At 50.0% G+C, this 22,143-nt stretch overlaps 1 protein-coding gene across 11 annotated transcripts in view; it reads right to left on the bottom strand.

Moving 5' to 3' along the window:
- The window catches only part of LOC105497169 (VRK serine/threonine kinase 3), a 49,356-nt gene that overhangs the window by 26,817 nt on the left and 396 nt on the right, over positions 1-22,143 (bottom strand). For 2 of the 11 annotated variants that reach the window (XM_011768019.3, XM_011768020.3), the window contains exons 2-5: positions 16,553-16,615; positions 11,366-11,508; positions 4,728-4,877; positions 3,010-3,330 (exon numbers count right to left, since the gene is read on the bottom strand). In XM_011768019.3, the coding sequence (XP_011766321.2) occupies positions 3,010-3,330; positions 4,728-4,877; positions 11,366-11,507 (613 nt within the window). In that variant the 5' untranslated portion in view covers position 11,508; positions 16,553-16,615. Of the gene's footprint in view, positions 1-3,009; positions 3,331-4,727; positions 4,878-11,065; positions 11,128-11,365; positions 11,509-16,257; positions 16,475-16,552; positions 16,616-18,086; positions 18,338-21,843; positions 22,088-22,143 lie in introns of those variants that run through there. The other 9 variants (XM_011768015.3, XM_011768017.3, XM_011768018.3 and 6 more) reach the window with 9 other exon arrangements.

The raw sequence follows: 22,143 nt of genomic DNA on the forward strand, positions 1-22,143 counted from the left end.
CCAACCTCTCCTTCTGCTTTCTCTCCCGTTCTTGGGAGAAGCCAGAGTGCCTGCGTTCAAATCCCAGCTCTACAACTTCCAGGCTGTGTGCCTTTGGACAAGCAGCTTCCCCTCTGTGCCCCAGCTGTAGGATGGGTAATACGGGTGCCTATCTCACAGTGTGGCTGGCAGCATTACATGGGTAAGACACAGAGAGTTCCCAAAGTGTCTGGCGTGGGATCCTGCCCGTAATCCCAGCACTTTAGGAGGCTGAGGTGGGAAGATTGCTTGAGCCTGGGAGGTTGAGGCTGCAGTGAGCCGTGACTGTACAACCGCACTCCAGCCTGGGTGATGGAGCAAGACTCCATCTCTTAAAAATAAAAGTGCTGGTACAGGCGAGTGCTCCCTAGGTGTTAGCCACGGCCCTCTTTCTCTTGCTCCTGCTTGGTCTTGGTCACACTCTTTCCCCTCTCCGTCACCTTTCCTGGCCCTGCCTATCTGTCCCTGTTATTAACACTGCCTACCTCTGCCTCGGAACGATCCTGTACAGTTTTCCAAGTGCTTGGCCTCCATCTCCTATCATCATTTGAGCCAACAGCCCAAGGAGACAGGGGGCAAGGCTTCATCTCACTTTTCCAGTGGGGGACATCAAGGCATAGAGTGCCTGAGCGGTTCGCTGGGGCTCCCTCTGCGTGTTGGAGCCAAGTCAGGACTCAGATTCGGGGCTGTCTGAAATACCAGCTGTCCTGCCCGCCCGCCCATACTCCAAGGCAGGGATGGCCAATGGAAGGTTCAAAATTGCCCACCTGCTTGTCTGGCCAGTGGGCACTTCCAAATCAAAGATTTCCTATCGAAATCCAGGTTTCAAGCTTTTCCTAGAAAACCTGGAAGATTCTGGAGCCCAGAGCCTAGCTAATAATTGACACCTCTGGGATCCATGTTCTTCATGTATAAAATCAGGATAGGGATAGTACTGATACCCTAAGGCTGTGGTGAGAATGTAGCAGACCTCTGTCCATCAAATAACTTGTAAGCAAATATTCACGGCAGTGTTACTCCTAACAGCCCACAGTGTAAACAACCCAAACGCCCATCAGCTGCTGAGTGGCTAAGCCACACGGGGTGCTCCCATACCGTGGAATATCACGCAGTTGTAAAAGGACTGTGGCAGTAATGCGCCACGGCACAGATGCAACTTGGGCACATGCTGCTGAGTGAGGGATGCCAGACACAAGAGGCCACACAGTGTAGGACTCCGCTTCTGTGAACACCCAGAAGGGGCAAATCCACAGAGGGAGAAAGGCGGTTAGTGGCTAACAGTGGATGGGAGGAGAGAGGAATGGGAATGATGGCTCAAAGGTACTGGGTTTCTTTTTGGGGTGACAGAAATGTCCTGGAATTAAATAGTGATGATGGTGGCACAACACTGTGAATATCCTGAAGGCCACTCAGTTGCACCCTTTAAAAGAATGAATTTTTGTGGTCACTTATGCCTGTATTCTCAGCACTTTGGGAGGCCGAGGCAGGTAGATCACTTGAGGTCAGCAGTTCAAGACCAGCCTGGCCAACATGGTAACACCCTGTCTCTACCAAAAATACAAAAAAAAAAAAAATTTAGCCAGGTGTGATGACACGTGCTTGTAATCTCAGCTACTCGAAAGGCTGAAGCAGGAGAATTGCTTGAACCCAGGAGGTGGAGGTTGTAATGAGCTAAGATCGCGCCACTGTACTCCAGTCTGGGCGACAGAGCAAGACTCTCTCTCTCAAAAAAAAAAAAAAAAATTAATTAATTAATTAAATAAAATAATAATAAAAGAATAACTTTTTTTTTGAGACGGAGTCTCGCTGAAAAACGTCTTTTTTTTTTTGAGACATAGTCTCGCTCTCTCACCCAGGATGGAGTGCAGGGGTGCAACCTCGGCTCACTGCAAGCTCCACCTCCCTCGTCACACCATTCTCCCGCCTCAGCCTCCCAAGTAGCTGGGACTACAGGTGCCTGCCACCATGCCCAGCTAATTTTCCTATTTTTAGTGGAGATGGGGTTTCACCGCGTTAGCCAGGATGGTCTCTATCTCCTGACCTCATGATCCGCCCACCTCGGCCTCCCAAAGTGCTGGGATTACAGGTGTGAGCCACCGCGCCCAGCCAATAAAAGAATAACTTTTATGTGAGTTTTATCTCAATTAAAAAGCTCCAAAAAGAAAGGAAAAGAAAAACCCATGTAAAGTGCTTAGAACAGGCCTGGCCTTGCAGAAGCACTCAATATTTAGTACAGTTAATACTAACACTACTGCCATAATTATTTTCCTCATTGTAACAGAGTCTGGGTTTTTCAGCCTCATGCCTCCCTCCTCCCCTTCCATTCCACACCTGGGCAAGCGGATGAGCAAGCCTGAGTGCTCCCTCCTTTGGGGTCTGCATCCACAAGACTCAAACCATGCGTGGTGTTGGCCTGTGTGGCAGAACCCTCAGCCCAGCCCCACCCCCAACTACAATGAAACACCTGGCCAGTCTCCTTTCCTCACTCTCAAGGCATCTCAGATCTGCGTGGGAGGCCTGCCTGCTCTCCGCAGAGCCCCCCATTATATAAGCAATAAACCTCTCCTATCTTGTTGGTGCGTGTGTGACATCATCAACCTTGACGTTTCAACCAAATCTTAGGTGGGGATCCATCCTCTCTCTGCACACGGGCCAGAAAACAATCATCCTTAGCAAGCAGCCCCTGGGCCTCCCACATGCCAACAGCAGGCGGGCTGAGAAGGGGCACACTTCACACAGGGAACATGCCTTGCAACTGGCCGCAGTCCCCACCACGCCCAACTGCCTTACTCCAGCCTGCCGCATTCATTCCCACTGTTGCCCGGCCCTGCAGGTGGGTAGGCGCAGAGTCCTAGGTCTAAGAGAAAGTTGCCTAGCGGCAGGTCTGCAGCTAGGGACATGGCTTCCATTCCCATTCTCAGGAAGGGGTCCCCTCCCACTGTCCTGGTGCTGAGACGACCCAGTCCCCGGCCGCCCATGGACAGAGCGTACCTTCATAGAGAATGCCCTGGTCGTCCCTGGTCTGGAGGAACTTCAGCTTCCACTGTCGCCCACTCTTGTCTGTCAGCACTGTCCCTGTGGGCAAAGCTTCAAGTGAGGTGGTCACCCGGCTCCGCTTCAGCGTCTGAGGGCTCCGCTTCAGCGTCTGAGGGCTCCGCTTCAGCGTCTGAGGGCTCCGCTTCAGCGTCTGAGGGCTGCAGCTGGTCTTCTGAGGGCTCTGCTTGGTCTTCTGAGGGCTGCAGCTGGTCTTCTGAGGGCTCTTCCTGGTCTTCTGAGGGCTGCTTTTGGGGGTTGGGGGTCTGCTCCCGGAGCCTGCAGGAGGATGGTAAGAATAAAGCAAAAGCACCATCCAGGAGAGAAAAGTTGGATGGGCAGTGAAACAGTATGCAAACTACTGTTCCTTTATGAATTCGTTCATTCAACAAACACTTCCTTGGACCTTCTATGAGTCAGGCCTTTGAGTGATGACACTGGGGTACAAGATAGGAGTCGGACCTGCATCCTTCCCTCAGGAGTGCCCAGTTTGGTGGGCAAGTCTACTCTAGACACAGCCAGTCAGATGCGGGTCTGAGACAGCGCAGCACAGACAGATATTAGGGCCCAAAAGAGAAAGAGATCCTGCCTGGAGAAGTCAGGGTAAGCTTCCTGGAAGAAGGGATTAGTTAGAGTTGGGTCTTGTTGGATGAGTAGAAGTTTGCCAGGGAAAAAAGGACATTCTAGACATTTACGCAAAAACATCCTGAAAAAGGACTCAGTCCTGAGATAGAAAGGGGCCAAAAAATTTGTTAGACCAAAGCCCTGCCCTGGAAGGGTTCCTAGACTGGCAAGAGAATGGGGCGGTGTGGTGGCACACAGATTTGGACACAGGAAAAGACATCGTTTACTCCGTTCCTCCCACCCACCATCCCCTAAAGGCAAGTAATGGCAAGAGGCCTCCAGGCGCAGAGGATAATGAGGAGCAAAGGGGACACCTCACACTGCCACTGCGGCTATGGCTTCGGATCCAGGGGCCCAGCGAACAGAAGGAACACAGTCCTCAGGCCTCCCGTGTCCTGGGCACTGGCTGGGCACAGGGAATATACACAAGTTGTGCTGGGTCCTTGCCTGCAAAGGGCCCCCAGTCCAGAAAGTGAGGCAGAAAGGCCCGTGGAGCCTACAGTGACATGCGCTCCAATGAAGGCTGCAGCAGGCATGGGGGATGCCAGACAAAGAGGCTGGAAAGAGGCTCTGGTGGACGATGAGGAGCTCTGGATGCGAGCCTACGGCACTCAAGAGAAGCTTCCTAGAGACCAGACCGGCTGAGTGGCAGTACACAAGGCCAAGACGGAAGGTGAGAGTGTCCTGGGCTGAGGGAACAGGCTTAGCAAAGACCAAGGTTAATCCCCAAAAGTGTTTTCTGGGCAAAGACTGTGTTGAGGGCTAAAGCAGGAACCAGGCCACACAGATGCCAGACTGAAGAGTTTGGTCTGAAGGCACCAGGAACAGTAGGAGGCTGTGTGCAGGGAGAGGCCAGGGCAGCTCTGGGTGCCAAAAGACCCATCTGGAGCCATTCAGAGGCAGACTGGAGGGGGAGATGGGAAGCTGGAGTCAGAGAACAGGCAGAGATGGACGATGCGTGAGCCAGGACTGTGGCAGTTTTGTCCCAAAGATCATTAGACAACCCAACTTTGCTCCACTTAGAGTCAGGCCAGATGGACCTTAACTCTTACCTTTGGATCTCTCAGAGGAACTCAGAGTATCTTCAGACTCAGAACTGTCACCATCTGAGAATAGGGATAATCGGGGAGAGGTGACGGTGCTGGACCACTTCACTTTCTTAGGAGAGGTTTCAAAACTGGAGTTCAGCCCTCTCTTTGAGCCTAAAGAAAGGCAGACAAAACGCAGACTGGAGTTACAAAGGCCCCATTGCAGGCTCCACTGGACTGGGAGCCCTGAGGTTATATTCAGCTATGCTCTTCTCTTTGGCCCTCAACACCAATTCTTGCTTCTTCTATCACATAAATATCTAAGTAAACTGTTCCTCTTAGTTGTTCTCACCTTCTTAGGTCTTAGTCTCTCTTGTATCTTCCAGCACTTTGCCGCTCTGTGTCCTTTCTATATAATTTCTTTATATGTACGTATATTTGAGATGGAGTCTCACTCTGTTGCCCAGGCTGGAGTGCAGTGGTATGATCTTGGCTCATTGCAACCTCTGCCTCCTGGGTTCAAGCAATTCTCCTGCCTCAGCGTCCCAAGTAGCTGGGATTACAGGCATGCATCAACACATTCAGCTAATTTTTATAGTTTTAGTAGAGACAGGGTTTCACCATGTTGGCCAGACTGATCTTGAACTCCTGACCTCAAGTGATCCACCAGCCTCAGTCTTCCAAAGTGTTGGGATTACAGGCATGAGCCACCATGCCCAGCCTCTTCCATGTAATTTCTTAAAATTTATCTTCTGGTTAACTAATTCTCCCTTCAGCTATGTCTAGTCTGCTGTTTTAACCACCCACTGAGGTTCTGATTACAACGATTATATATATATACACACACACACACACACACATTTATATACACACACACATATACATATACACACAATGATTGCGTATCTATATACACGTACATATATATACATATATAGACACATACATATACATATATACACATACAATCATTAGAGTTTTTATTTGGTTCCTTCTCTTATTTGCCTGTGCAACTTTAACCTATTCCTTCATTATACTTTCAATTTGTTATTTTATTTATTTAAATGTATTAAGCATGTTTTGTAAACATTCTCATCTATTAATTCTAAGGTCTGTGGTCTTGGCAGGTCTGATTCTGTAGTTTGCTGTTTCTGCTGACTCTCAGGCTAGCTTATTTCCAGGTGTCTTTGTAAATCAACAGAGACTGGTGCTTATGTTCCTTGGACATTGACCTGTGGTAATTCCCTAAGGTTTGTCTTTAAAGGACGTTTTCCAAGAGAAGATTTGTTTATATCAGGCAGGGAGTGGTACCCACATCTCACCACTTTAAGTTAAATGTTCAGCTTGCATTTTGGGGGACCACACAGATCAGTGTGAATTCTGGCTCCAAACTGGTGAGAATGTAAATTCTTGATTAGGAATTCTCATAGAAGGCTGGGTGTGGTGGCTCTGCCTGTAATCCCAGCACTTTGGGAGGCTGGGGCGGGTGGATCGCCTGAGGTCAGGAGTTGAGGCCAGCCTGTCCAACATGGTGAAACCCTGTCTCTACTAAAAATATAAAAATTAGCTGGGTGTGGTGGCAGGTGCCTGTAAACTCAGCTACTTGAGAAGCTGAGGCAGGAGAATCACTTGAACATGGGAGGTGGAGGTTGCACTGAGCCAAGATTACACCACTGCACTCTAGCCTGGGTGACAGAGCAAGACTGTTTCAAAAAAAAAAAAAAAGGAATTATCAAAGAAGACATTCCTCCTTTTTTTTTTTTTTTTTTTTTTGAGACAGAGTCTCGCTCTGGCACCCAGGCTGGAGTGCAGTGGCCGGATCTCAGCTCACTGCAAGCTCTGCCTCCCGGGTTCACGCCATTCTCCTGCCTCAGCCTCCCGAGTAGCTGGGACTACAGGCGCCCGCCACCTCGCCCGGCTAGTTTTTTTTGTATTTTTTTAGTAGAGACGGGGTTTCACCATGTTAGCTAGGATGGTCTTGATCTTGTGACCTCGTGATCCGCCCGTCTCGGCCTCCCAAAGTGCTGGGATTACAGGCTTGAGCCACCGCGCCCGGCCGACATTCCTCCTTTTTTTACCCACCACCAAGGCTGACAAATGTCTCCACCAATTTTCTCAGTGGAACAATTACTTCTGCTGTAGTTCGCCCACTGAGGAGCCCCAGATTTAAAAGGAGCTTAAGAAACATGTCCTTTCTTTTTAGTTGACACTGACTAACTCAGCCAGCATGGTTGGTCCCTGGGCTACTGGAATGGCCTCCTAACTGGTTTCCATGCCTCGAATCCATTTTCCACACAGAGAAGCCACAGAAGTCTTTCCAAAACGCAAAGCCTATCGTGTTGCCTACTTGGCAGAAGCTCTTCCGCAGCTCTCCACGTCACCAACGGTTAAAACCAAACTCCTTCCCGTGGCCTTGCCTGTCTTCCCCCAGGCGGAAATGTTTCTTACTCCTCCAGTGTGCCTGGCTCCCTTCACCTCACATCTGCTCCCCATATCACGTCCCAGTGCCTGGAACACACGTGCCAACTCCCACCTTGCTCATTCTTTTTTTTTTTTTTTGAGACGGAGTTTTGCTCTTGTTGCCCAGGCTGGAGTGCAGTGGCACAATCTCGGCTCACCACAACCTCTCCCTCCCGGGTTCAAGTGATTCTCCTGCCTCAGCCTCCCGAGTGAGTAGCTGGGATTACAGGCACGCGCTACCTCGCCCGGCTAATTTTTTATTTTTAGTAAAGACAGGGTTTCTCCATGTTGGTGAGGCTGGTCTCAAACTCCCGACCTCAGGTGATCAGGCTGCCTCAGCCTCACAAAGTGCTGGGATTACAGTTGTGAGCCACTGTGCCCGGCCCATTCTTTTTCATCCCTAGCTCAGTTCAAACTTTACCCACTTAGGGAGGTTTTCCCTGATCCCCTGAAAAACATGTTCCCTTATATGTGTTCCAGGGTCCATTCAGTTCCCCTCTGTTATCATGCAACCTACTGATAATCATGTACTCAATGTCTGTCACCTTACTGAGCTGTAAAAACTATGAGAGAACAGAAACCACGGCTGTCTTGTTTCTTACCATAATCCTCAGGACAAATATAGCACCTCAGCACATGGCCGGTCACTCACACATATTTGCCATCTGAGGACTGAGGGAGTGAATAACGAACTGGGCTCTAGGTCAGCATTAGGAAAGGCAGAGGTTGGGTTAAGAACTGACTCTGGCCGGGCACGGTGGCTCATGCCTGTAATCCCAACACTTTGGGAGGCCAGATGGGTGGATCACCTGAGGTCAGGAGTTCAAGACCAGCCTGGCCAACATGGTGAAACCCAGTTTCTACTAAAAATACAAAAATTAGCCAGGTGTAGTGTTGCACGGCTATAATACCAGCTACTAGGGAGGCTGAGGCAGGAGAATCGCTTGAACCTGGGAGGTGGAGGTTGCAGTGAGCCGAGATTGTGCCGCTGTACTCCAGCCTGGGCGACAGAGCTAGACTCTGTATTAAAAAAACAAAAGCCAGGCACAGTGGCTCACGCCTGTAATGCCAGCACTTTGGGAGGCCAAGGTGGGTGGATCACGAGGTCAGGAGATGGATACCATCCTGACTAACACAGTAAAACCCCGTCTCTACTAAAAATACAAAAAATTAGCCGGGCGTGGTGGCAGGTGCCTGTAGTCCCAGCTACTCAGGAGGCTGAAGCAGGAGAACAGCGAGAACCCGGGAGGTGGAGCTTGCAGTGAGCCAAGATCGCGCCACTGCACTCCAGCCTGTGCGACAGAGCAAGACTTCATCTTAAACAAAATGAAACAAAACACAACAAAAAAATCACTCTGACTCTCAAGTTGGGCCAAGGCCAACGCTGTTCACATTTGCCCAGAACTGTGGAGATGAAGAAGTCAACTTGAGACCTCAAGGCAGTAAGCATGGGAACAAAAGCTATATGCTAAGGATGGCTCAGTGGAAAGACAGAGGAGCCTGGGTCCCTCAGGGCATCATAGGGACACTATCCCAACACGCACTGTCTCCTTTTTTCAGTAAGAAAAATACTGCTCTACATACTTGCCAGTGAAAGAAAATAAAAATAAACCCAATCATTTGTTTAAACCCTTGTCATAGCATTTTCTGTTATTTGCAGCTAAATACACTCCCAAATGATAAAACGAATGTCACTCAACTCCCCGCCATGTATGCTGACTGCCTTCTGCACAACTGTCCGATGGGTAAACCCTCTTTGATTTACCAACATTGTATCTGGGCTTGGGCCTTCCAGTGAGCAAGACCGACTATTGATATTTAATTCATTCAACCAGTCAGTAAGATTTCTCAGCACCTGATACCGTGCCAGGCACAGACCCAGGTGCTGTGCTAACAGCAGGTTACAAAACCACAATCAACACAGGTTACAGAAACACAAAAAGTTTCTGTCCTCATGGAGCTTACAGAAGAAGCAATATAAGTAAAATACTGTATTTAATAGGGTTGAGACAAGTACCAAAAACAAATACACGGCAAGGAAGGGGGACAGGATCATTGCATAGAGGGAAGATGCAACTTTAATTAGTAGTGGCAGGGAAAGTGTCTCTGAGAAAGTGACAACTGAATAAATACCTGAAGGCATGGATGGGCGCAGTGGCTCATGCAATCCAACACTTTGGGAGGCCGAGGCTGGTGGATCACTTCAGGTCAGGAGTTCAAGACCAGCCTGGCCAACGTGGTGAAACCCCATCTCTACTGAAAATACAAAAATCAGCCGGGCATGGTGGTACATACCTGTGATCCCAGCTACTTGGGAGGCTGAGGCACAAGAATCACTTGAACCCGGGAGGCGGAGGTTGCAGTGAGCTGAGATTGTGCCACTGCACCCCAGCCTGGGCGACAAAGCCAGACTCAGTCTCAAAAACAAAAAAACAACAAAAAACAAAACCTGAAGGCAGTGAAAGAGTGAGGCATGCAGGCCCATAAGGGAAGAGGCATCCAGGAGGGAGCGGCAAGTGCACAGGCTGAGGCCCAGGCATGCTGAGGCGTGGAGGGGCAGCCGGGAGGCCGGTGCAGCTGGAACAGCACGGGCAACAGCAGGAGGGTCGGGAGGTGGAGTCTGAGGGGGAAATGGGGACCTGGTCCTGTCGCCTCACGTGGGAAAGTACGAGCAGAGGAATGACGGGCTCTGACTCTGTATTCACAGGACCCCTCTGGCGGCTGCGTGAAGAGGACTACAGGGACAAGAGAGTGGAGCCGAGGGCAAAAAGGCTTCTGCACAAGAGAGGTGAGGGCAAGGGATGTGGGAGGTGCGGGGAAGGAAGTGGGCTGATACTGCACTGATTGTAGAGGGAGCCAACAAGATTTGCTGAAGGGGTGGGCGGGTCAAGGGGTTGGAGACAAAGAGAACTCATGCATGACCCCCAGGGTCCGGCCTGAGAAACTGGACGGAGGGCTATTCTCGGCAATGGGGAAGTCTATGGCAGGGCAGGCGGCAGGAACACCAGGAGCTCAGGTGAAGGCAAGTTCAGACTGAGATGTGATCAGGACATCCAACACAGGTTAAGCATCCCAAATCCAGAAATCTGAAATGCAAAATGCTCCAAAATCTGAAACTTTGAGTGCCAACAGGATGCTCAAAGGAAATTTCACTGGGCTACCGTGGAGTTCAGATTTTTTTTTTTTTTTTTTTTTGAGACGGAGTCTCGCTCTGTCACCCAGGCTGGAGTGCAGTGGCCGGATCTCAGCTCACTGCAAGCTCCTCCTCTCGGGTTCACGCCATTCTCCTGCCTCAGCCTCCCGAGTAGCTGGGACTACAGGCACCCGCCACTTCGCCCGGCTAGTTTTTTGTATTTTTTAGTAGAAACGGGGTTTCACCGTATTAGCCAGGATGGTCTCGATCTCCTGACCTCATGATCCGCCCATCTCAGCCTCCCAAAGTGCTGGGATTACAGGCTTGAGCCACCGCGCCCGGCCTTTTTTTTTTTTTTTTTTTTTTTAATTGAGTCTCACTCTGTTGCCCAGGCTGCAGTGCAGTGGCACAATCTCAGCTCACTGCGACCTCCGCCTCCTGGGTTCAAGCGATTCTCCTGCCTCAGACTCCCAAGTAGGTGGGATTACAGGTGTGCGCCACTATGCCAGCTAATTTTTGTATTTTTAGTAGAGATGGGATTTCAGGATGTTGGCCAGGCTGGTCTCGAACTCCTGACCTCAAGTGCTCTGCCTGCCTCAGCCTCCCAAAGTGCTAGGATTACAGGAATGAGCCACTGTGCCCAGCCAGATTTCAGATTTTTGAATCAGGATGCTCAACCAGTAAGTATAATGCAAATATTCCAAAATCTGAAAAAATCCAAAATGAGAACACTTCCGGTCCCCAACATTTCGGATAAGGGATACTCAACCTGCAGGTGCCAAGCAGGCAGGCTGCACATATATCTCCTCCAAGCAGGGGAGTCCAGGCTGGCTGGAGATAGAAATGAAGGAATTGTTAACATGGAAACAGTGTCCAAAGCCATGAGGCCAATAAGAGGCCAAGGGACTGAGAGTAGGCAGAGGGGTCCAGTCCTGAGGCCTGGGCTTCTCCAGTATCAGGACAGGGTCAGACAGGCTGCAAAGGCATCCTCCCTCCCCACCTCCCCAGACACACACGTGCATGCACCTCATCCCCACTGCAGAAATGGGCTCAAAGCTCTCGTTCTTACCTCGGAAGGATGACACATGTGAACTGACAGAGGTTTCGGACCCCACATGCTCCTCCTCTGTGGGCAGAGAATTTCCACAGTAGGGGCAGAACTTGAATGCCGCTTGGATACTTTTGCCACAGTCTGGACAGAAGGAGATCATGCTACAAAACAGAATGAACAAACACAAAGTCAAACGGGCCAGCTGAAGGTCAGTGGAAGTATTGTTGGAGAACTGCTCTTAATCACAGGGTGAGTGTGCAGGAGGCATAGCCAGGGTCTTCAACTATGTTTGTGACGTTCATTTTTTTTTTTTTGAGACGGAGTCTCGCTCTGTCGCCCGGGCTGGAGTGCAGTGGCCGGATCTCAGCTCACTGCAAGCTCCGCCTCCCGGGTTTACGCCATTCTGCTGCCTCAGCCTCCCGAGTAGCTGGGACTACAGGCGCCCGCCACCTCGCCCGGCTAGGTTTTTTTTGTATTTTTTAGTAGAGACGGGGTTTCACCAAGTTAGCCAGGACGGTCTTGATCTCCTGACCTTGTGATCCGCCCGTCTCGGCCTCCCAAAGCACTGGGATTACAGGTGTGAGCCATCACGCCCGGCCACAACTGACTAATTAAAAAATTTTTTTTTTTTTGTAGAGACGGTGTCTTACTATGTTGCCCAGGCTGGTCTGGAACTCCTGGCCTCCAGCAACCTTCCTGCCTCAGCCTCCCAAAGTGCTGGGATTACAAGCATGAGCTACCATCCTGGTTGCAAGAGACCATTCTGATCAAACCTTTTTCCTTCATTCACTGTAAAGGCTGGCTTCGTTGCAAATGCAAACAGTGGGGTCCTTAAAATCACAGGTTTGGCCCCAGGCTGCCAGATTTCAATCCCAGATCCGCTACATGCTGGGCAAGCTACTTAACCTCTCTGTGCCACAGTCCACCCCATTGTAAAATAGGGCTTCTCCCAGCACCTATCTCATAGAATGGTTGATGAGGTCTAAATGAATATGAGGTGCTGAGAACAGGGCCTGGCCCACAGAAAGCCTTTTATGTGAGTGCTTGCTGTGACCATATCATGCCTTGTACCCAAGTTACTATATTCCAGTCATTAATATTTCTCTTCTTCCCCTTCTTCTTCAATAGGAAGTTCTGAGCTTCTCAGGCCTGTCTATTTCCTCTAGGTACTAACTTCTGAAATTCTAGAGCTTGTCCTTAAAAACCATAGGCCATTCGATCAGCTGGTGAAATAAATCTTAGTCACATGGGGAGAGAACGGGTCCTGGATTTCTCTTCCTCAGGCTGCAGAAGAGCAGAAACACTCTGTGGCATAAATCTGCCCTTGTTTTTTCAAACAAAGGAGTCGTATAAGACATCTGGACTGCAAAGGCTGTCGGTCAAGTATCTTTTACCCTCTAGAAAACCAGTCATTCCGAGTTGATGGGTGCAGCACAGCAACATGGCACAAGTATACATATGTAACAAACCTGCACGTTATGCACATGTACCCTAGAACTTAAAGTATAATAATAATAAAAAATAAATTAAAAAAAAATTAAAAAAAAATAAAAAAGAAAAACCACCTATTGGGTACAATGTACACCACTTGGGTGATCAGTGCACTAAAACCCTAGACCTCACCACTATACAATTCATCCATGTAACAAAAAAACATGTGTATTCCTAAAGCTATTGAAATAAAAAATACTACAAAAAAAAAAAAAAAAAAAAAGAAAGCCAGTCATTCTGACTGGTTGTCCAACTTAATGATTTGTCGTCCTGCTAATAATATGTAAAAGAACATCTCTGTCTTCTCAAAGGCATAAATACCAGTGAGCATTTTTGTTAAGGTAGAGGTCTCACTGCCTCTTCCCTCTCCCCCAGGCACACCTGGGTGTCTGACACTGGCGTCACAAGACCAAATTGCCTAGATGTACCCAATAAATATATACACCTACTATGTATCCCAGTAAATTAAAAATTAAAAAAACAATTTTTTTTTTTTTTGAGATGGAGTCTCTCTCTGCCACCCAGGCTGGAGAGCAGTCGTGCGATCTCGGCTCACTGCAAGCTCTGCCTCTTGGGTTCAAGCGACTCTCCTGCCTCAGTCTCCCGAATAGCTGGGATTACAGGCGTGAGCCACCATGCCTAGCTAATTAAAAAAATATATATATTTTGGCCGGGCGTGGTGGCTCACGCCTGTAATCCCAGCACTTTGGGAGGCTGAGGTGGGCGGATCACAAGGTCAGGAGCTCGAGATCATCCTGGCTAACACGGTGAAACCCCGTCTCTACTAAAAAATACAAAAAATTAACCGGGTGTGATGGCGGGTGCCTGTAGTCCCAGCTACTCGGGAGGCTGAGGCAGGAGAATGGCATGAACCCGGGAAGCGGAGCTTGCAGTGAGCCGAGATCATGCCACTGCACTCCAGCTTGGGCAACAGAGCGAGACTGTGTCTCAAAAAAAAAAAATATATATATATACATATACACACACACACACATATGTGTATATATATATAGTAAAAAAAAAGAAAAAATAGCCAGTCATGGTGGCACATATCTGTAGTCCCAGATACTTGGGAGGCTGAGGTGAGAGGATGGCTTGAGCCCAAGAGCTCAAGGCTGCAGTGAGCCATGATTGCGCCATTGCACTCCAGCCTGAGTGACAGGCTGTGCCAATATTTGGAGTGCAAATATATATTACATATATATTTATATACACATATTAAATAACATATTATATATATACACATTATTAAACTGCATAGAGGCTGGTGCCTGGAAAGTTGTATTAGTGAGAAGTCATGTGTGATTGTGTGAAACCACTAAGATTTAGAAGTCGCTTGTTACCGAAGCCTCGCCAGTCAGACTCTGCTATACTTCTTTTCTATTTTCTTTCTTTTTTTTTTTTGAGACGGAGTCTCGCTCTGTCGCCCAAGCTGGAGTGCAGTGGCCGGATCTCAGCTCACTGCAAGCTCCGCCACCCGAGTTTACGCCATTCTCCTGCCTCAGCCTCCCGAGTAGCTGGGACTACAGGCGCCTGCCACCTCGCCCGGCTAGTTTTTTGTATTTTTTAGTAGAGACGGGGTTTCACCGTGTTAGCCAGGATGGTCTTGATCTCCTGACCTCGTGATCCGCCCGTCTCAGCCTCCCAAAGTGCTGGCATTACAGGTTTGAGCCACCGCGCCCGGCCTTCTTTTCTATTTTCTAGCAACAGGGTCCCACCCTGTCACTCAGGCTGGAGTGCAATGGCATGATCATGGCTCACTGCAGCCTTGAGTTCTTGGGCTCAAGCCATCCTCTCACCTCAGCCTCCCAAGTTATCTGGGACTACAGGCATGTGCCACCATGACTGGCTTTTTTTTTTTTTTTTTTTTTTGAGACGGAGTCTTGCTCTGTCGCCCAGGCTGGAGTGCAGTGGCACGATCTCAGCTCCCTGCAAGCTCTGCCTCCTGGGTTTACGCCATTCTTCTGCCTCAGCCTCCCGAGTAGCTGGGACTACAGGTGCCCGCCACCTCGTCCAGCTAGTTTTTTTTTTTTGTATTGTTTAGTAGAGATGGGGTTTCACTGTGTTAGCCAGGATGGTCTCGATCCCCTGACCTCTTGATCCGCCTGCCTCGGCCTCCCAAAGTGCTGGGATTACAGGGTTGAGCCACTGCGCACGGCCTCTTTTTTTTTTTTACTTTTTGTAGAGATGGTGTCTTGCTATATTGCCCTGGTCTCGAACTCCTGAGCTCAATTTTTCTGCCTTGGCTTCCCAAAGTGCTGGGATTACAGGTGTGGGCCACTATGCCTAGATTTCTTTTTTTTTTTTTTTTTTTTTTTTGAGACGGAGTCTCGCTCTGCCGCCCAGGCTGGAGTGCAGTGGCCGGATCTCAGCTCACTACAAGCTCCGCCTCCCGAGTTCACGCCATTCTCCTGCTTCGGCCTCCCGAGTAGTTGGGACTACAGGCGCCTGCCACCCCGCCCGGCTAGTTTTTTGTATTTTTTAGTAGAGACGGGGTTTCACCGTGTTAGCCAGGATGGTCTCGATCTCCTGACCTCGTGATCCGCCCGTCTCGGCCTCCCAAAGTGCTGGGATTACAGGCTTGAGCCACCGCGCCCGGCCATGCCTAGATTTCTCATGTGAACAAAGGGTTTGTTTAGAAATCTGTGATGGTTTGTTTTATTTATTTATTTATTTTGAGACAGAGTTTCACTCTGTCACCCAGGCTGCAGTGCAGTGGCGCGATATTGGCTCATTGCAACCTCCGTCTCCCAGGTTCAAGTGATTTTCCTGTCAGTGTCCTGTGTGGCTGGGACTACAGGTGTGCCCTACCACACCCAGCTAATTTTTTTTTCTTTTTTGAGATGGAGTTCTGCTGTTGTCGCCCAGGCTGGAGTGCAGTGGTGCGGTCTCGGCTCACTGCAACCTCTGCCTCCTAGGTTCAAGCGATTCTCCTGCCTCAGCATCCTGAGTAGCTGGGACTACAGGTACGCGCCACCACACCTAGCTAATTTTTATATACAAGTATGCGCCACCACACCCAGCTAATTTTTTTTTTTTTTTTTTTTTTTGAGACGGAGTCTCGCTCTGTCTCCCGGGCTGGAGTTGCAGTGGCCGGATCTCAGCTCACTGCAAGCTCCGCCTCCCGGGTTCACGCCATTCTCCTGCCTCAGCCTCCCGAGTAGCTGGGACTACAGGCGCCGCCACCTCGCCCGGCTAGTTTTTTGTATTTTTTAGTAGAGACGGGGTTTCACCATGTTCACCAGGATGGTCTCGATCTCCTGACCTCGTGATCCACCCGTCTCGGCCTCCCAAAGTGCTGGGATTACAGGCTTGAGCCACCGTGCCCGGCCGCTAATTTTTATATTTTTAGTACAGATGGGGTTTCACCATGTTGGCCGGGATGGTCTGGAACTCCTGACCTCAAGTGATCCACCTACCTCAGCCTCCCGAAGTGCTGGAATTACAGGTGTGAGCCTCCACACCTGGCAGAAATCTGTGACGGTTTTAAATGGCTTCATGTTACATAGAATTTCCCCAGATGCTGGCTGCCCTCCGGGAAAGATGCCTCCAGGACGCAGCAAGTGCCTAAGCACGCGAGCCCTGCCATACCCACCACAATGTTCTTTCTGGGAGTAAAGCTGGCCAGCAGCAACCCAGAGGAGACAAGCAGGAGCCAGCTGCTGGTGGGAAAAAGGAAAAAGGCCTTGAGAGGCTATGCCCAAGGGATAATACCTTTATGAGGTCACGGTCTGGCCCTTGGATTTACTGGGCTGGAAACTCCATTTTGACAGCGACCTGTAAGTGAACAAAAGTGGAGTGGCTGACTCATGCTTTCACACAGAAAGGAAAGATAATAGCTAATGTTTATTGAGCACTGGTCATGTCACCAGCATGTGCCAAATCCATTCGTTTGTTTATTCACTCATTCATTCACTCGATCATTATTCACCGAGTTTCCTGTTTATGCCGGTCACTGGGGAAACAGCAGCAAAGGAAACAACCCAGCCCCTGCCTTCAGGATGCTCAAGTTCTGGTGGGGAAGAGAAGCTAACAAACAAATGAGCAAGGAACCGCTGAACAGGTCAGATGGAGAAAGTGCTATGGAGGACAATAAAGTACCACAGAAGAAAACAGGATGCCACAGAGTTTGATGGGTCACTATTCACACAGGGCGGCCAAGGAGGGACTCACCCAGAGGGACGCATCTGAGCTGAGACCCAAAGGAAACCAGGGAGCGAGCTGTCAATATCTGGGAAGGAGTCCTCCAGGCAGAGAGCTTTCTATGCATTATCCTATTTAGTGTATACAACAGCCCAGGACGCCGGCTCCAGAATTATCACCACTTCATAGGAGAGTATGGCACTCGTATTTTCCAAAGCAGGTCACAGCAGTATTTCTGGTCCTGTGTGCTCTTTGGAACCTTGTAACCTCTCTTCCCAGGAGTCAGGGTCTCTGTTCCTCCCCCTTTGGAGCTGGGCAGAGCCGTGACTGCTCCTACCAACAGAGGACTGGCAGCAGTAAGGCCATGAGACTTCCAAGTCTGGGTCATAAAAAACAACTCGCACCTGGCTGGCTCACTCAGGCTGCTCACCCATGGAAGCCAGTTTCCATGGCATGAGGCAGCCTAAAGGAGCCGAGGCAGAGAAACCACATGGAGAGGCTCAGGTAGAGAGGAACTGAGGCCCCCGGCCAACAGCCAGCATCAGCTGCTGGGTGAGTGGGCAAGTCCTCAGACCACTTAAATCCCAGCCTTCAAATCTTCCTGCTAAGGCACAGGCATTGGGGAGCAGAAACAGGCCACTCTGCTGTGCTCACTCTGAATTCCTGGCCCACAGGATCCATGGGCACAAGAAATGGCGGTTCTACACCAGTGAATTGTGGGATAATTTTTTCCTAGACACAGTAACCAGAACAGAGAGTCCCTGCTGCACAGAGGTTAAGTCACTGAAGACGGTTCTCATTTCATGACAGTTCAGTATGTGCAGATCACTGTGCTAAGTTCTCGGGAGGTATTATTTGTAGAACCTTCCCAATCACCCTTTCCAAGGTAAGAACAATTCCCCTTAGGGGAGATGAGAAGCAGAGGCTCAGGGAGAAAATGACTTGCCCAGGGCCACACAGCTCTTAAGTGGCAAGCCAGACACATGATTTTGTTTAATCTTCCCCTCCATTCCATGAGGTAGGGATGATCATCCCGTCTTTGAAACCTGCAAAATGATGCTCAAAGGGTGACAATTCTCCTTCCCCCAGACCTGACTCCACTCACCTAGAAAACAGTGGGGACGCAGCTGGAATCCAGAACCTAAAAACCCATGTTCTTAGCCTGGTGCCAGTTCACACAACGAAAATGCAGAACCGGACTGGGATCTTGGGGCAGCAGGTCAGAACATTCTTGTAGATTTAAATCTGGAAGCTGATGTTGGGTGTGGAATCAGGGTAAGAGAGTCTTTTAACCATGTGCCATCCCCGGTTCTGACACCGTCACCAGCCTGGTCTAGGCCACCATCTCTCCCTTGTGCTACTGCAGCAGCTTCCTAACTAGACTTCCGGCTTCTACGCTTGTCCCTACATCGATTTTCAACCCGGTAGCTAGAGGGGTCCATTTAAAATCTAAGTCAGACCCTGCCCCTGTCAGACCCTGGCCCATATGGTGGGTCGGACACGGTGGCTCATGCCTGTAATCCCAGCACTTTGGGAGGCCGAAGTGGGCGGATCACGTGAGGTCAGGAGTTCCAGACCAGCCTGGACACCATGGTGAAACCCCGTCTCTACCAAAAACAAAAACACACACACACACATCAGCCGGGTGTGGTGACAGGCGCCTGTAATCCCAGTTACTTGGGAGGCTGAGGTATGAGAGTCGCTTGAACCTGGGAGGCAGAGGTTGCAGTGAGCCAAGGTCGTACTGCTGCACTCCAGCCTGGGCGACAGAGCGAGACTCAGTCTCATAAACAAACAAATACATTAAAAAAATGTAAGTCAGTCCCTGTCCCTCCTCTACTCAAAACCATATGGTGGATTTCATTTTAGACAGAATCAACACGAAAATTCCTACCATGGCCCAGGAGCCCCTGTATGATCTGCCACTTCCCTGTTCCCTCTCTGACCTCTCCCACCATCTCGCCTTGCTCATGCTGAGTCAGCCACACTGGCTTCGGTGCTTTTCCCCAATTGTGACAAGAACGTTTCTTCCCCAAGACCTTTGTACCTGCTCTCCCATCTGCCTGGAACACTGTTCCCCCAAGAGTGCACACACGTCACTTCCTCATCACCTTCTTTAGCTCTCTGTTCAAATGTCACCTTCTCAGAGATCTTCTTGGACACGATTTTACTGTGTTTTTTCTTTTCTTTTTTTTGAGATGGAGTTTCGCTCTTTTGGCCCAGGCTGGAGTGCAATGGTGCGATCCTGCCTTACTGCAACCTCTGCCTCCTGGGTTCAAGTGATTCTCCTGCCTCAGCCTCCCATGTAGCTGGGATTACAGGTGCGTGCCACCACGCCTGGCTAATTTTGTATTTTTAGTAGAGATGGGGTTTCACCATGTTGGCCAGGCTGGCCTTGAACTCCTGACCTCAGGTGATCCCCCCGCCTCGGCCTCCCAAAGTCCTGGGATTACAGGCTCAAGCGACCGTACCTGGCCCTGGACACCATTTTACTAATAGCGTGTTTTATCCTCCTTACCTTGCTTTATTTTATTTATTTATTTATTTATTTATTTTTTTGAGGCGGAGTCTCGCTCTGTCGCCCAGGCTGGAGTGCAGTGGCGCGATCTCGGCTCACTGCAAGCTCCGCCTCCCGGGTTCCCGCCATTCTCCTGCCTCAGCCTCCCGAGTAGCTGGGACTACAGGCGCCGCCACCACGCCCGGCTAATTTTTTTGTATTTTTAGTGGAGACGGGGTTTCATTGTGTTAGCCAGGATGGTCTCGATCTCCTGACCTTGTGATCCGCCCGCCTCGGCCTCCCAAAGTGCTGGGATTACAGGCTTGAGCCACCGCGCCCGGCCGCTTTATTTTTCTTCACAGTGGTTGTCACCACCTGACATACTCTGAGTTACTAGAATGTAAGCTTCATAATGGCAGGGACTTTTCCCTGTCTGGTTTGCCACAGTATGCCCAGAGCCTCACACAGGCCTGGCACAGAGCAAATGCTGGGTCTACGTTTGCTGAGTGAATAAATTATTGTCTCCTTTGCAGAAGAAAACGTGCCAAGAAGGCAGGGGGGTCCCCAGCTGTGTCACACACATTCATCTTTCAGGCAAGTCTAGACATCTAGCCAGAGACTCAAAGCTCAGGGCCAGAATTATCTAGCTGGATGGTCCTTAAAAAAGACCTGCCACTTAGAAATAGATCTGTGTAGGGGTTAAGAGGATAAACTTGGGACATAATCTGCCTGGGTTTGGATCTTGCTTCTGCCATGTATTACATGATGGTGGGCAAAAAATATATGTTATTTTTTCCCTTTGGGACAGAGTTTTGCTATGTCACCGAGGTTGGAGTGCAGTGGCACGATCTCAGCTCACTTGCAACCTCTGCTTCCTGGGTTCAAGCGATTTTCCCTGCCTCAACCTCCTGAGTAGCTGGGATTACAGGTGCATGCCACCATGCCCGGCTAATTTTTTTAGTTTTAGTAGAAATGGGGTTTCACCATGTTGGCCAGGCTGGTCTCGAACTCCTGACCCCAGGTGATCCGCCCGCCTCTGTCTCCTAAAGTGCTGCAATTACAGGCGGGAGCCACCATGCCCAGTCAAATTTTTTGGATTTTAGAACCTATTACATATTACAACACCGGCGAGATCCAGGGGCAACTCTCCATAAGCAAGTATATGATTTGCACAACAAAATCTTTAAAAATTCTAAATAGTCACACATCAGTTCAGAGTGGGTATTGCCAGCAAACAAGTTCAAAGCCAGGTGAGGTTGGGCTACCAGGTAAGTTGCAAAACAGAGAAAAAGATCTTTCAGTTTTTACAACGTTTTGGATTTTAAAGTCATAGATAAAGGATTGCAGACCTGTAAATACTCTTTAACATTTCTTTTTTAGTGTCTGGCATCCCCAACCACCCTGAAAATGTGAATTAGCTGGGCAGGATTTTTGTTTTAGACACTGCTATAATAACGTGGGCTTGAGCAGTGCCTATTAGACTAGCACCGTTCAAGCCCCGGTTATAGTAGGGTAATATCGGTTGCACGGAGCCTTCCATATAGTAAACACTCAGTAAAAGTGGATGTGCTGAAGTCACCTATGCAATGGCCAGGTCAGGACTTGAAAGCCCAAGACTCCAACCCTCAGGCCAGTCTTTTTTTTTTTTTTTTTTGAGACGGAGTCTTGCTCTGTAGCCCGGGCTGGAGTGCAGTGGCCGGATCTCAGCTCACTGCAAGCTCCGCCTCCCGGGTTTACGCCATTCTCCTGCCTCAGCCTCCGGAATAGCTGGGACTACAGGCGCCCGCCACCTCGCCCGGCTAGTTTTTTGTATTTTTAGTAGAGACGGGGTTTCACGGTGTTAGCCAGGATGGTCTCGATCTCCTGACCTCGTGATCCGCCCGTCTCGGCCTCCCAAAGTGCTGGGATTACAGGCTGGAGCCACCGCGCCCGGCCAGGCCAGTCTTTATCTTAATTTATTTGAGTTACTCAACAAATGTTTAGTGAACAGCTGCTATGTGTCAACTACTGTATAGTGTTCCTCCTAGAAACTTCAGGAGACAACAGCAAAAAGGCTAAAGGTCAGACCCCACCCCAACGCAGGTGGGCGGTTGCCTAGGCGACAGAGACTCCCTTCGGCCCCATCCTCCATAGAAACCACGGGATGACTTAGATGCCAAGTTTGACAGCGGAGGAGCCAAAGGTGGCTTCGGAAGCTCAAGAGAAAGCCAGTGAATCCCGCGACCCGGAGCCGCTCTCATTCCGAACCCCAACCGCAGGGGCCCCCACCTCCCACAAAGGGTCGTGCTGACGTCACGGACACCCCAGCCGAGCTGCGGCTAGGGGGTCGGGGGACGTACGGCCACTCCGCCTCGGTTCCCCTCACCTCTTTACTTAGGGACGGGGTTGGGATTCTAGGCTTCTGCAGCCTGACCCTTCGGATCCTCCGCAGTTACCGGGACTCACCTTCTCGGTTGCCCCGCGAAAACTTCCGCTGGGCGGAGAGCGCTGCGCGCGCATCCTGAGCCTGTGGCGTCCGCGCACGCGCCGCGGACTTCCCGACGGCCCCTGGGCTTCGCCTACCTGGGAACTCCGTTTCCCAGAGGCCTCCGCGGCAGGCCCGCCCTCTGATTCCAGAAGGAATGGGGATTATTCCGTCATTGCTCATCCCCCTCCCCACCGTTCT

Source organism: Macaca nemestrina, chromosome 20, assembly GCF_043159975.1.
Source record: "Macaca nemestrina isolate mMacNem1 chromosome 20, mMacNem.hap1, whole genome shotgun sequence".
NCBI lineage: Eukaryota > Metazoa > Chordata > Mammalia > Primates > Cercopithecidae > Macaca > Macaca nemestrina.